At 34.7% G+C, this 14,531-nt stretch overlaps 1 protein-coding gene across 6 annotated transcripts; it reads left to right on the plus strand.

Moving 5' to 3' along the window:
• Nucleotides 1–1,841: 1,841 nt before the first annotated feature.
• LOC147479586 (DNAse I-like superfamily protein) lies at nt 1,842–10,953 on the plus strand. 6 transcript variants are annotated; one of them, XM_086577799.1, is made up of 15 exons: nt 1,842–2,071; nt 2,102–2,159; nt 2,259–2,426; nt 2,582–2,643; nt 2,741–2,793; nt 4,037–4,118; nt 6,497–6,543; nt 7,499–7,571; nt 8,514–8,606; nt 8,715–8,747; nt 8,833–8,930; nt 9,046–9,142; nt 9,383–9,468; nt 9,558–9,642; nt 10,386–10,953. In XM_086577799.1, exons 1-15 carry the CDS (start codon nt 1,919–1,921, stop codon nt 10,452–10,454), a joined length of 1,257 nt encoding a protein of 418 aa, XP_086433925.1. In that variant the 5' UTR covers nt 1,842–1,918; the 3' UTR covers nt 10,455–10,953. The 6 variants fall into 6 exon arrangements, 5 of the variants coding, with proteins under 5 accessions (XP_086433925.1, XP_086433924.1, XP_086433923.1 ...); XR_015204843.1 differs by having other exon boundaries at nt 1,842–2,159; nt 9,558–9,837; XM_086577798.1 differs by having other exon boundaries at nt 1,842–2,159; nt 2,259–2,422; nt 2,578–2,643.
• The last annotated feature ends 3,578 nt before the right edge of the window (nt 10,954–14,531 follow it).

Genomic DNA, 14,531 nt, shown 5'->3' on the forward strand with positions numbered 1-14,531 from the left:
CAGTTCGGATTGGGTCCAGTTATGTTGGATACTTGGATTGGTCAAATTTCTTGGGGTTTTTTTTTAAATTATGAAATAAAAAATACTAATAAAATTGAAATTTTCTAATGAAATCAAAGATATTTAATTGTTTGAAAGAGAAACTAACCTTGTTGATTATATTATTCTATATAAAATAGATATTTTCAATCTTACTTTTTACAAAAATAGAATTATTGAAAAATATATGTACATACTAGCTTGTACGCCCATGCATACGCACCGACTCTTTTAAAAACATTTAGATTTTTTTAAAAAAATTGGGACTACCATTTAGTCGCTAAGACGTTTTATTTTTCTAACAAATTGTTTTAAATTCAGTTTTAATTAAATTTTAAAAACTCATTTTTTTTCAATTGGGAGAGAGATCGTGTTTTAATAGGAGAATAATTTCAGTTTTAATTAGATATGTTAGATTTTCTTTTTTCAATAGGGGGATGAATTCCCATTTTAATAGAAGAATGATTCCCTTTAATTAGAAGTGCTAGAATTTGTTTTAATAGGAGGCTCTTTTGAAAACATTTAAATTTTTTTAGAAAATTGAGACTACCGTTTTAGTCGCTAACCCGTTTTAATTTTCTAACAAATTGTTTTAAATTAAGTTTTAAAAAACCGTTTTTTAAATTGGGAGAGAGATCATGTTTTAATAGGAGAATAATTTCAGTTTTAATTAGATATGTTAGATTTTCTCTTTTCAATAGGGAAGGAATTCTTATTTTAATAGGAGAATGACTCCCGCTTTAATTAGAAATGCTATAATTTGTTTTAATAGGAGGCTATTTTGAAAACATTTATATTTTTTTTAGAAAATTGGGACTACCGTTTTAGTTGTTAACCCGTTTTAATTTTCTAACAAATTGTTTTAATTAGAAATGCTATAATTTGTTTTAATATGAGGCTCTTTTGAAAACATTTATATTTTTTTTAGAAAATTGGGACTACCGTTTTAGTTGCTAACCCGTTTTAATTTTCTAACAAATTGTTTTAAATTAAGTTTTAAAAACCCGTTTTTTCAATTGGGAGAGATATCATGTTTTAATATGAGAATAATTCCAGTTTTAATTAGATATGCTAGATTTTCTCATTTCAATAGGAGATAAATTCTCATTTTAATAGGAGAATGATTCCCGCTTTAATTAGAAGTGTTAGAATTTGTTTTAATAGGAGGCTCTTTTGAAAACATTTATATTTTGTTTAGAAAATTGGGACTACCGTTTTAGTCGCTAACCCGTTTTAATTTTCTAATAAATTGTTTTAAATTAAATTTTAAAACCCGTTTTTTAATTGGGAGTGAGAGAATGATTCCCGTTTTAATTAGATACGCTAGATTTTCGCTTAATTTTCAGTAGGAGATGAATTCTCATTTTAATAGGAGAAGGATTTCCGCTTTAATTAAAAGTGTTAGAATTTGTTTTAATAGGAGAAGAATTATCGTTATAATAGAAGAGAAATTTCCGTTTTTCAAATATGAGAGAAATTATCGTTTTAATAAGAAATGATGTGGAATTTTAATAGAGCTCGAAAAATACCCCTTGTGGGAGCTTTAATATTAAGATATAGATATAGATATGCACACGAGTTCAAGTTTTTTGATTTTTTTATATTCTAACCCAAGCCTAATCCAAAACCAAGTTGGGTTTTGATTTTACAAAACCAAACTCGGACAATAGATCTTGCATATTATCCCAAGACTAACAAAAATTGGATTTTAGTCTATTGGGCTTGGGCTAACCCGACCCAAGTTCTACCCCTACTTTTCAGACTCTTGTCAAAGTGAGCGGAGCGAACCATCTAGGCAGAAGAGGCAAAAGTAAAAACTCAAAACCATCTCTTTGGCAAACTAATAACTTGTGTAAACTGAAAAATCTAAAAAAGAATAATGTTTGGAGACTTGGCAAAGAGACCCTCGTTCTTTAATTTAAGAGAGTGCTCTTCAATTACAAACAAAGAAGAAACCCAATCCAAGAAGAAAAGAAAATTAACAAGCGTTGTTGAACATGTCCAACACTTTCACACTTCCAAGAAAACAAAAACAACACCACACCCACACCCACTCCCAACCACAACTAGTCTTCGTCCGTGGGTTTTTAACTCACGTCACAATTGCTCCCACCTCCAAGGTTAACTTTTTACACCCTTTATATATTTTCAGCTTGGGCCTTTAGTAATATATGCCCTTTTTCTAACTTTTTTTTTTTTTTTTTTTTTTTTGTGTGTAGATAATATTGTTATAGTTTCGTATAATATATTAGGCGTGGAAAATGCGAAGAAGCATCCCCACTTGTATAATAATTTTTCACAACAGTATTTAAATTGGGAAAGGAGGAAATTGCGTATTCGTAATGAGCTGAATTCTTATAATGCTAGCATTTTATGTTTACAGGCAAGTTTTTCACATACTGTTTATTTATCACTAGTGCTTAATGTTTGTTTATCTATATACCACATTATTTGTTATATTGGAAAATGCTATTTTTAGTCAAGCTCCTACATACTAGCGCGTTATAGCATTGTTATTTGGTAATGTTGTTAATGCAGGAAGTTGATCGTTTTGATGATTTAGCTAAAATTTTGAAAATAGATGGTTTCACTGGGATATACAAGGTACTTACAGAAATCATAATTGTCGTTTGTTATCTGTTAGCTCTCACAGTGAACTTAATAATAGTAATATCTAAAGTTGGAAGAGCTTTTTTTCTAGGCTCGCACTGGGGAGGCGTGTGATGGGTGTGCTATATTCTGGAGAGAAGAATTGTAAGTATCTTGATACTTTTTCTTTTTCCAACTAGTGTAGTTTTCAACACCAATGTCATCATTGTTAGTATTAATGATATCGTTGTTTTGGACAAATAAACTTTAATGACAAAAAGGCTTAAAGAGAGGTCGAAGAAGGCATGTACAAGATGAAACAAAAGGGAAAGAAAAAAGAAAATACGTAAACAGTGAGAATAGAAGAGAAGAAAAAAGGGAGGAAGGAAAATGTTTTAGATTTTTGAGAAACCACATTCATTCTGTTGGCTGTTGAATAGGAATTTGTTTTGTAAGAATCTTGTCTTTTCTTTGAGCATGGTAGGTATCCAGTGATAAGCAATAGGTTTGATAATAAACTTTCATTTGTTAGGGACGTACGAATGTTTCAACATGTAGGCATAAAAGAGGTTCAAGTGTAGGGTGGAAACAACCTGCATCCATTGAATCTGTTACATCATGCTCACTCTGAATTTCGTACGCAAGGACCCCATGGGCTACGGGGACAGCTAAAGAACAAGTATATATGGTTACACTTACCTGGTAGCATTTGATGTAACAATTCGCAATTTTATATAAGTATATTACGTTATAAAAAAACCCTTTATCAAATTAGCTAAAGTACCAAGCTTCACATATTAGGCCAACCACTTCTCCCAAACATAGCATCAAGAATGCTCCAGTTAAAATTGTTATGTGCATTAGAAGTATCTAGTATGCTAGCTCTCAGAGGCTCAGACTTTTAGCTGCTGCCTCGATTAATTTAGTGTAATATAATCTATTTGATTATGCTCTCTCTTATGCTAGGTTTCTTAACTAATCATATTTCATCTATTTTATCTAAAGTGATTTATTTTTATTCAGTCTTAGTTATGGGTCTTAAAACTCTCTTTGTTCCCTCATATATAATTATCACTGGCACGGATATCAGAATTGTTTAAGGTTAAAGTGTCAAAAGATTCTTCGTTTTTCCAGTGTAGAAGAAGTGGAGTTCTCGCATAATGCCTCTATATGTTCAAATTTTGTGAAGCGCTCTTTTAGGATTTTTGGTGTGTAGGTTTTTCGAAATTGAACTCTTGTACAAGTAGTACAAATTGAGTACTTTGCTTATCTGAAAGTTAGAAGGAGTTTGCTATAAGTTCCGTTAGACACTTCGACAGTGGTATGAATATTTATTGGAACTATGTCCTTCATTTAATTTTATGTCTTGCTCATGGATTGATGGCTATCATTCATCTTTTGAATGCAGATTTACCCTTGTGCATCAAGAGAGCATAGAATTCAGAAATTTTGATCTCCGTGACAATGTTGCTCAATTTTGTGTTTTGAAGGTAATAGTCTTTTTTTGTTTTGATGCTAATGTTTTTCAAGACAAACCTCTGTTTAACTATGTTGAGAGTGACATCACTTTATTGGAATATTGTGCCTTAGGTACATCAGTTTTGAAAGCCTAGTTTTATTAGATTTTTTTTCGTATGTTATACATGTGGCATGCAGTTTCAAAGACTCAAAGTGGTTGAACTTTTTGTAAGTAGACTTCGTAGTTAGTCCTTTGCGATGTCAATGTTGTGGGTTTCTTTTGAAAAGAAATTCTGGCAGTAGAGTGTCCATTTGCTTAAGACTTCAAAGGCTTGTTGATGCACTCATGTGCAATAAGGATATGAATGTGACTTCGAAGAATCACGAACTAGTTGCTTGTGAGCCACTACGGTTGTTGTGCATGACAGCCAGGCTTGAAACCGACAAAATTGAGAAGGGAGATGACAAGTTATCGCTTGTAATCACCCTGCAAATAAACAAGGGTTAACTAGTATTACCCCCCCACTAGATGAGAAATTAGGGTCTCCCCCCTAAATACACACAAAAAAAAAAGTCAGAGTGGGTTGACCGAAAATGTTTTGTGTGTATTTAGGGGGGAGACCCTAATTTCCCATCTAGTGGGGAAATCCTAATTGGCTCATCTAGTGGGGGGGTAATACTAGTTCACCCAATAAACAATAACAATAACAATAACATACAAAGAGAAAACCGTTCTCACACAAACACAGAGTTTATTAATCAACTACCAAGTATGGCCAAAGGCCTACAACTCAATATATAGCTAAAGGAACTAATGAATTTAGAAGCTAATCTTCTAATTCGAATTTAGAAACTAAAATATCTAATTTTCGGAATTAAAAACAGACCGAAAAGAGAACCAATGCTAAAAACATCAAAAATAGCAACCAAACAATATTTTAAAAATCCCTAGTAATACATAAACTAATATGGACTAAAACCAAATCCTAGAATACATCACTTCTACTTCTAATTCCTCGTTGGCCCTCCCTTTTTGTTGGATTTTAGTTTTGTTTTTGAAAATTATAAGTCTACTATGAGTAAAAAGTCAAAAAATGTTTGGCATAGGAGTAACAATGCTATTAACCAAAGGGTGCACAAGGAACCATCCCAGGTAAAGGAAAGAGTTGGGAGGCATAATGTGAAACTAAAGTTTGATTTTGTAGTTGGAATGCAGATCACTTGGAGGTAGAATTCGACCTGATGGGATGTAAAATTGGAGTGGCTGAATACAGTCAATTGTAATTATATGAAAGAAATATTAGATTTTCTAATTATATATCTGGGTCAACAGTTCCTAACGGTTATTATTATTATTATTATTATTATTATTATTATTATTATTATTGTTGATTGTTACTATTTTTTTTTTTTGTTAATTTCCTTTAGTTGTATAGAAGCATTAGAAAAGCAGTAAAATTTAAGCAAAAAAAGGGAAAACAGTTAAAAGAGCTGGTGCTGGTCTGTTGGATCTAGATATGTGGGGCTATGCAAAACTAATTCCCCCCACCCCCAAGACACACAAAGAAAGAAGAGGAGACGGAAAGCGAGCATCCATTTTGGGGTCCAATGCTCTCAAGATTGGTTATGATATTTCCAATCAAACTATGTATAATTCCAAACACTGTCACTCTCTTATTGAGCACTTTGTCCATCCTGCTCCCTCTTCAGATCGCTTATGCATTAAGTAGATTGTCTTCAATTAGATTGCTGGTAGAAATAGTGTACTCTTGTTATGTTTTAATGTTCTGTCTTTAGGGAGCCTTTGACCCACCTCTTTCTTGATGAGTTCAGTGAAGAATAAAGAAATATGAGGAAGGAAAGAAAAGTGGGAGAGAGACAAGAAGAAGAGCATGAAAACATAGAATCAAGGGGTTAAACCAGGTTGCACCTCCCTTATAGTACGCTGATTACACCCAGTACGTACTACACCACAGTACACCCACATTCTCAAGTACACACACAAAATTAATAAATAATAAGTAAATAAAAATGCTACAATGTTCTGATCAACGTCATACTTTCTTTGGAATATCTGGGGAACATTTTCAAGTTCTGCCTTGTTGGTTGAAGAAGGTTTTGTTTCTGAGGAAAACATGGGCCTATCCATTGGGTTTGAAGTGAGGCATGAGTGCAGTTGTGTTATAAATACTACATTGCTGTGACTACTTCGTTTTTCTTCCCTCCTTACTTTGTGTTTGTTTCATTATCTGGTTTTTTTGTTACTTTTCATTCTCGGTTTTCTTTTTTCCAAATGATGTCTTAGGACAGCATAAATGAACAGTGAATTCTGTCGAGATTGTATCTGGCATTGACATACCCTCGTACATACCGTTTTTTCCCAGTCTGATTGAACTTTTTTGTACTGCAGATGGAATCCAATTATTCAAATAAGGTTGCGAAAGGCCTAACCTCACGGTGAGTTTGATAGAATTTGCTCATACCTGACGTGATTTCTTTCACGTAAATTATTTTTCAGATAGTACATATACATTGTTGTGCAAAATAACATTTTAAGCTGCACTATAAGTGTATAACTCAATGCTTCATCCCTCATTTCTTACTGGATCACGGTCAGAGTTTACAAACATACATGAGGTCACTTACAAAAGAAGAAAAGGTAGAGGAAGAAAGGCTTCCCAGATTCACAAGATCCCCCAGCTATGTCCTTGTCTCCGAGGCAACTCAATAACTAGCATAGTTTATTTTGCCCTTGATAATGAAGCAAGTGGTGGGATAAAAAAAAGATGAGTGGGCGGCAACCTATTCAATATAAATGTCTGCAATCCCCTTGCTTGGATGTGTTGTAATGTGCTTCTTCTATCAGAATTATATTTTATGAATTCAAGAATTGGGAATATTGAAAACTCTTTTGAAATGGTCCTTACTCATTAATCCTTATTCTCTTTCCATGTCTCGTTTCGCTTGAATTCTCCTAACAAATGACGTAATATATTAATGTGACTTTGAAGGAACTGCCCTTCGATTTTTCTTTAGGGAAATTTGTTTACCATCTGTGGATTCTACTGTGGCATAACAGGAAATAGGAAATAATCTAGAAGTGCACATTGTATATTGGTATAGTTGAATTTTGTAAGTCACTATTATTGGTCTGGATGCATGAATAGTCGAATAGCATGCCCATTTATCTTAAAGAGTCATAAACTTATAACATCCTAGGAATGATAGCATGAATGAAATCATCCTTTCTTTTTCCCTTTGCATCGCGAACTTCCTAAGATCATAAAAAGCTGATATAGTTCAGTAGTTCTGGCATATGAATCTAAGTTTTCATCCATTTGAAGCAGATTGCTACATTTGTATTTTATCATTTAATATTTTAATCGTATAGCTAATATTTGTGAAACTGTAGGAGTCGGAATTTGCTTATCGGAAATATACATGCACTTTTCAACCCAAAACGTGGGGATATCAAGATTGGCCAGGTATGATTTTATAATTTATTTATTATTTGAAAATTAGAAGTCATGGTGAACTTTAAGGGTGGAACAAACTTCTCCAGGCATTCATGTGATGCACAGTTTATTTAACTATTATGCATGTGAGCTCTTTTTATGACTTCCAAATTTTGGAGCTTTGTATTACAAGTCACAAATAAATCTTAGGTTCGGATTTATCATGACATTGTGCACTCAAATCTAATTTACCTACCAAAAACAGTTGTAGGTTCAATTGAGAGGCTAATGTTAATCGTGACAAATGATCTTAACTTCATGTTTAAAATCAAGGATTTCTCTTAAAATGGTGCTTAAAACGGTTCAAAAAATAGTTCATATGCACCCGACTGATTTTTTATTTATTTGTTTATTTTCATCAAAGGGAAAGAAATTGCATATATATTGATATAACAACTGAATTCGGATACAATTGTAACTTGTAAGAACTGATTAACAGTAAACAAGAACAAACTTGAGCACAGGAACCAACTTGAACACCATAACCCCACTGACTTGGTTATGGTGGCATTTTCCTTTTGAAAATTATATTTTGGTATCAACATGGTTTTATATCTTTTTTATGAGATGTAGATTTAAGTGTTGTTGGAGCTGCACTCATTGTCGCATTCCTTTCTTTGTGCACAGTACCTAGCTTGCCCTTAGTATCTCCTCTAGGTCCGTGAAGTGGTACTAACCAGTATTGAACTGAAATTCTAAAGCCCCATCCTAACGAGTCAAGTGTGCTCACACGGGTAACAGTGTCTGATACGTGTTGCCATGGATTTTTTCATAAAATAAGTGTTGATTTTGTAACAGGATAATTTTTTTATATTTGATAATAGCATGTATCTTTTTGCATGTGTATATTTATGTCTGTGTGTTTATCAGTGTTTAGAAATAACATGACTTTCACATCACGATATGGTGTAGATCAGATTGTTGGTTGAGAAGGCCCACGCTATATCAGTGGAGCGGGAAAACATCCCTGTTGTAATTGCTGGTGACTTCAACAGTATGCCACAGGTGATATCTTCCTATTTTTGTTGTCCATTGCAGTTTTTGTTGCATTTCAGAAATAAATTTTGATAATAACAGTATAGTGAAACCTGTCTCGTCATCTTTGTCTTGCAGAGTGCAATATACAAGTTTCTAGCTTCATCTGAGGTGAGTATTTCTTTTCCAAGCAGTCAACCTCTAGATGTCATTTTTAAGCTTGAGAAGATGACCTTGCCAATGAAATTGAGTGCAGTTGAATCTCCAACGACATGACCGGAGACAGCTCTCAGTGCGGATTGAAGCTCAATCAAGATGGAATACCTTTAGAGCTCATACTAAGATGGCAAACAGGTATATGTTGTTCACTGCAAAAATGCCAGAATCAAAATGCCAAAATCATGTGTGCCAAACACTTCGAAGTTTCCACTGGTTACGGTGTATGGAATCTTAATTTGTGTTAATGCAGATGGAACGAGGAAGAATTACAGCTTGCGGCTGGAAGAATAGGAGTTACACATCTTAAGCATCATCTGCAACTTTACAGTGCATATGTAGGAGTTCCTGTGAGTGTTTGAATTAATACGCCAATATGTTTTATTATATCTTACATGTGGCTCCTGTTTCTGTCTGAAAGACTGAAATTGAATAATCATTTGTCATATAGCTCTTTGAAGAAAGTTCCTTCGAGACTACTATTCTATTTTTGTGTTTGGTTTATGATTTCCTATCAAGACCTCAGTTACCATACTTCATTATTTTGTTACCTGTCTATATATATTAATATATGTTTCAACACTGCACAGGGAAGCTCTAGCACAAGAGACAGATATGGGGAACCATTGGCGACATCATACCACTCCTTATTTTTGGGAACTTCTGATTATATATGGTGATCAAATTACTCTAAAACTTACTTTTTTTTTCCTTTGTGGTGTTTGTAATTTTTCTTCATTCTGACTCATTTTCCAATTCATGTAGGCATTCAAAGGAACTTGTTCCAGTTGGTGTTGTTGACACGTTATCAATCACTAATTTAAGGAAGACAAGAGGACTCCCAAGCGAGGTACTGTGACTTTTTTGACAATATTTTACTTGAAAGGGAAAACGTTTCTCTCACATGAATTATGAGGATAGGAGGACCAAGGGTAAAGGTGTTGATGGCTCTTTGTTGGGCTGAAAGGAAAATGAGCATTTTGAGATGACTGATAACACGATCAGTGGTATGCCATAAAGTTGGGTGTTGCACACTTGCATAACGGTATGCCATAAAGTTGGGTGTTGGGAGATTACTTACTTTGAGTCCTCTCCAGTGCTAAATGTTTAAAGTGTATGAAATTATTTAGCAATGCAGCCAGGTGTTATTTTCAGTTGTAAATCAGTATGCTTTCAGAAAGTAGTCCCATGTTTGGAAACTTCTGTCATGTTCCCAATATGCTAACATAATCTGTACCTCCAACTTATAAACGTAGCGTTGGGTCTTACTATCTCACTATTATTTCATGATAACTCTAGTGTTTTCCCAAAGTTCTCCCTCCCAGTATTTGGAGCCCTCCGTAATCAACGTACCTCTCCTCCCCCCTTCTTCTAGCACATCATTCCAATATATTATATCACTCGGTTCAAAGGCGACAAACTGGGAAAGCAGTAAAATATTAATTCCCTAAGATGTCACAGCAAAAACTACATTTATTTAGCGTACCATACAATTATGTTTTACTTTAATCTTCTTCATAACTTGTTCAGGTTTTGAATGTTTTATGCACTAAATTTTTTATGTTCTGAATGTCATTAACTCATTCTTTGCAGGAGTGGGGCAGCGATCATCTTGCTTTGGTATGTAAACTGGCCTTTGCAGATGATAACAATGGGACTTGAATGGAAACTCGTATTGGAATTTTACAACTTGGAGGGTGAGCTTATGAGGAAAAGCTGTCATATATTTTTCTCTTTGAAAGAGGAAGTGTAGCTTTTGATGCTGCAGAGGTGGTAATAACGTACGAAGTCATAGATGGGGATGAAATCGAGGAATGAAAATGTAGGGTTTGCAAAGAAACCAAGTACCAAATGTAAGCGGGTCCAAACTCTGCACTGTTTGCTTGAGAGAGAAAAATAGAACATTCGAATTTGATCTGTCAAATCAATTGCTCTCGTCCCAAGTCAACAAGCTTCCAGAGTGAATCAGAGTATTTTTGAACTGATCTGCAGCTCTTGTATAGCAAACATCTCCCCGTTTTTAGTTCAAGAGAGATTGTATTCAGAACTAGCATTTGTATATATACAGGCGGCGTAATTGCCATTCTACTTTTGTATTCTGAATTATCTTTAAAAGTGAATCTGCAATTTAATATTATCGTTAAGACTATTATTTGTATTCCACCTGTTTGAGTATGTACAAAGACTGATACCCATTGCTGAAAAATTAAGATGTTTCAGAAATACATGTTTTTATCAATGGTATGAAGCTCCCTTTTGTAACTAAGCAAGTTTTAGAACCAAGATATTAATGCATTTTTGGTAAACAATGGGATTGTATAGCATTATATATTTATATGAGGTGTTGAAAAATAATGCTTCTTAGTACATCCCCCGATAAAAGATTAAGAAACTTCTTTTCGTACTAACTGGTTTTTTTGGTTTGGATACAAGTATGTCCGTATGGTTAAACTCGATCAACACATCTGTGGCGTCTTAGGAAGCGCAAGAACTAAGTTTCAGGTGTGATCATTTTCAGTCTTTAACAACTCGAGCTACTTTCATAGTTCTATTGACATCCAGCTCTTCCACTGCATCGGCATTGCTTAAATTTTGTAAATGTAATACTGTAAGCAAACTAGATTCAGCCTGAACAGTTAGACTGGATTCAGCGTAACAGTGAACAATTGTTTATCAGTTCACCTATGTCGCTCAGCCACAAAGACTCCCCCTACCGACCAAGCACACTGGGCACTGGGCAGATATTAAGTATCCTGCTTGGGTGTCAGGTCGTCTTTAAGATGCTTATGCTCATTGCTTTTACAGACCAACAAATAATACATATAACTAGCTAGCAATGGAGGTTGCATATGGCATATATGACAATAATTTTAGTGAAAAGTAACAAGTCACTTGAGAGTTTTGCAATGCAAATGGGCCTTCCTGTTCTTAGACATTCAAATATATCAAACAAAGAAAATGTTTTACTCCAAAAACTCACATGTTCTATGTGATATTCTGGATTGGGTTTAGTCTCACATCTCTTAGGAAACCGTTTTGGATTCTGGTTATATCGGATACCACTTACTAATGTCTAGACATTTTCAATGTAAACCCCACACCTATGTATAGATAGACTTTGGACCTGAGTGGTGGAGATTGGACCTGGACTTTTGAGTGACCTAAATGGAAACAGTATTAACATATAATGAATGGTGGGGAGCTACATTCTAAAACTATTCCCATTAATATAGTTATATCCGAAATGAAAGTCAATAGAAAATAGAAAATGATGTTGGAAAAAAGTTGATTCAATATGCAGCTGCAAACTTACTAGTAGAAAATTCTGCAAGCTGAACTTGTCTTCATGTTGGCTCCATTTAAACGTGCAAAGAGATGTCATAAAATATAGGATCTACACGAGAAACAGATCCTCGTGTTACAAGAATTCACATGAATAAGCTAGCATAGGTCGTTCGCAGCATACCCTATTTGTTTGGTATATCGAATTTTAATAGTTGGAATTCCCCTATAAGGTAATCATTGCCGTAGAAGGAATATCTAATCCACTAAACAACAAGGATACATGTACGGTACGTAAAAGATGTTTTTCAACTTGATACTGAATCTTGTCACGACTATATATAAACTCTAAACATGTATATATGCTAATGAAACGAACAAATTGTTGGGAGAAAGGACGACTATAAAATTACAAAGAGACCTATTAAATAGATTCCCATAGTCTTATACCTCAAAGACTTGCCTAAGACAAGTAAATGTCACTATTATACCTATAAAATAGTCCTAATGATTATTGATATTTACCTTCACATTTAGCTTACTCATTTCCCATTTTGTTCATATATCAAGAAACAAAGAGAAACTCTCAAGGACAAAAAAAAGAAAAAATCACTCTCAGACCCATCTTTTCTTTATAATCACTCACAATAACCGGATAGATTTTAAAACAAGTATAATTCTGACGCGAAATTAAAAACAGGAAGGGTGGTAAAACGAAGTTTACTCCTGATGCAAAATAAAAAAAGATCCGACCCAACCAAAACGACCCGACATATGTAGTATAAATATACCTCAACATAGTATATGATTAGTGAAAACACCTATTGGAGTATGAACAATGATGGTTCATATCTATTTAGTGAGGTAGAAGGACTGGATATCTTAACTTGGCAAGAGTGGAAAATACATAGGTAGAAGGGCTGGACATCTTCATCTGACAGGAGTTGAACCGAGGCCTCTCATAAACCAGAGGCTCTGACACCATGTTAAATTGTTAATTTCTCCATAAGCTCGAATTTATGTGAATAATCAATTTTATTAATATGAAATGATGCTCGGGAGAGAAATATGTTAGAATAGTTGTATGAACACATCAACTAAAGTAGAAACGAAATGAGAACAAAGAGCAATGAAGAAACAAGGACATCAAGAATCGGAATAACCAAGGCTGGATTAGTCAGTCCTTAAGGAAAGATTTCGCCCCTTCCAATGGTGCGAGAAAAAGGCAATAGTGGCGCTCTTCCTCACAAGATTCAATGGTTAACAGCTGACTGACTTTGCACTAGAACGGACTACCCCTCTAGAATCAAAGAATATAACTCTCTGGGGTGACAAGAAGAAGAGAAGAAGAAAAGAACTGGTTTGAGTTTTTGTTTCTCTAAGTTGAGTTTTTGATCAAGTTTTTTTTCTCTATGGACTCACAGTCCTATTTATAGAGGTTAGGAGGAAGAGAGACCAACTCCTAATAGAACACCAAAACTTGTCGCTCCAAGAAAAAGGCAAAACAAGTTTAAAGCTATTGGTCAAACCACTACCCACAACAAGAAGCCCACAAGCCCAGGCCAACCCTACCCGATGTGGTGGATAACCAATGTGGAACTATCTACTATGCACTAAAGTGGAGATAACACCATTTGTTCATCTCCTCCACTTTGCACACACACACACACACTAGTATTTAGAAATACACAAGAGATTCCAACAATCCCCCACTATTTCAAAATATTAATAGTCCCCACTATTTTGGAATAGGATATTACAAAAAGAAATGGGTTAACGAAAATGCCGGAGAGAATCGAAAAACAATGCATAAGATAATCGGTGCTTTTACGGGCTTGGACCAGTCATAGGGTAACATGTCTTATAATACGTGAAAGTGGTGGATTAAAAAATCTTTGAACCAACATTCCCTTGTAGTAAAATAGAGGACATGCACCCACATTACTCTTTCATTATATGCATGTTCTGCGGTGTTGCGCTTTTTGGCCCTTGTGCTGCCTGTGTTCCATGGATGCTCTAGAGTACTTGCCTGAATACTCATAAGAACCGACGCCAGTTCTACATTCACGTAGGTGGATATCCATCAAGTGTACATTGCAGTTAAAATACACTATCTCATTATAAAAAAATGGACTATGGATTCCAATAAGAGTAAAATAACTCATCCTTTCTCATTGCAATTCAAGTTATACTAAGTATACAAAAAATGCTATCTAGTCATAGGGTGGGGCGTCTCAAAAGAAAGACAATAGCATACCGAGCTTAATGAGGTGACTTGTTTTTCCCTTTGAACCTAATTCATGGGATCTCCAATCATATAGGTGGGGTTGCCGTCGGTGTAAGCCTCTATCTAAGGCAAAAGTCCCATCCCCGACGATAACCACTTGCCTCCAAAGAAGTGGTGCGGTTAGACATGTGGCCAAACTAAGTCCAACCTAACATAATCTCTAGCTAGCA

The sequence above is a fragment of the Coptis chinensis genome, chromosome 8, assembly GCF_015680905.1.
Source record: "Coptis chinensis isolate HL-2020 chromosome 8, ASM1568090v1, whole genome shotgun sequence".
Taxonomy (NCBI): Eukaryota; Viridiplantae; Streptophyta; class Magnoliopsida; order Ranunculales; family Ranunculaceae; genus Coptis; species Coptis chinensis.

Coding starts and splice junctions, on each gene's coding strand:
- LOC147479586 (XM_086577798.1), top strand. CDS start 1,919: ATGTTTGGAGACTTGGCAAAGAGACCCTCGTTCTTTAATTTAAGAGAG. Junction 2,160..2,258: donor CAATTGCTCCCACCTCCAAG/GTTAACTTTTTA, acceptor TTTTGTGTGTAG/ATAATATTGTTATAGTTTCG. Junction 6,544..7,498: donor GCGAAAGGCCTAACCTCACG/GTGAGTTTGATA, acceptor GTGAAACTGTAG/GAGTCGGAATTTGCTTATCG.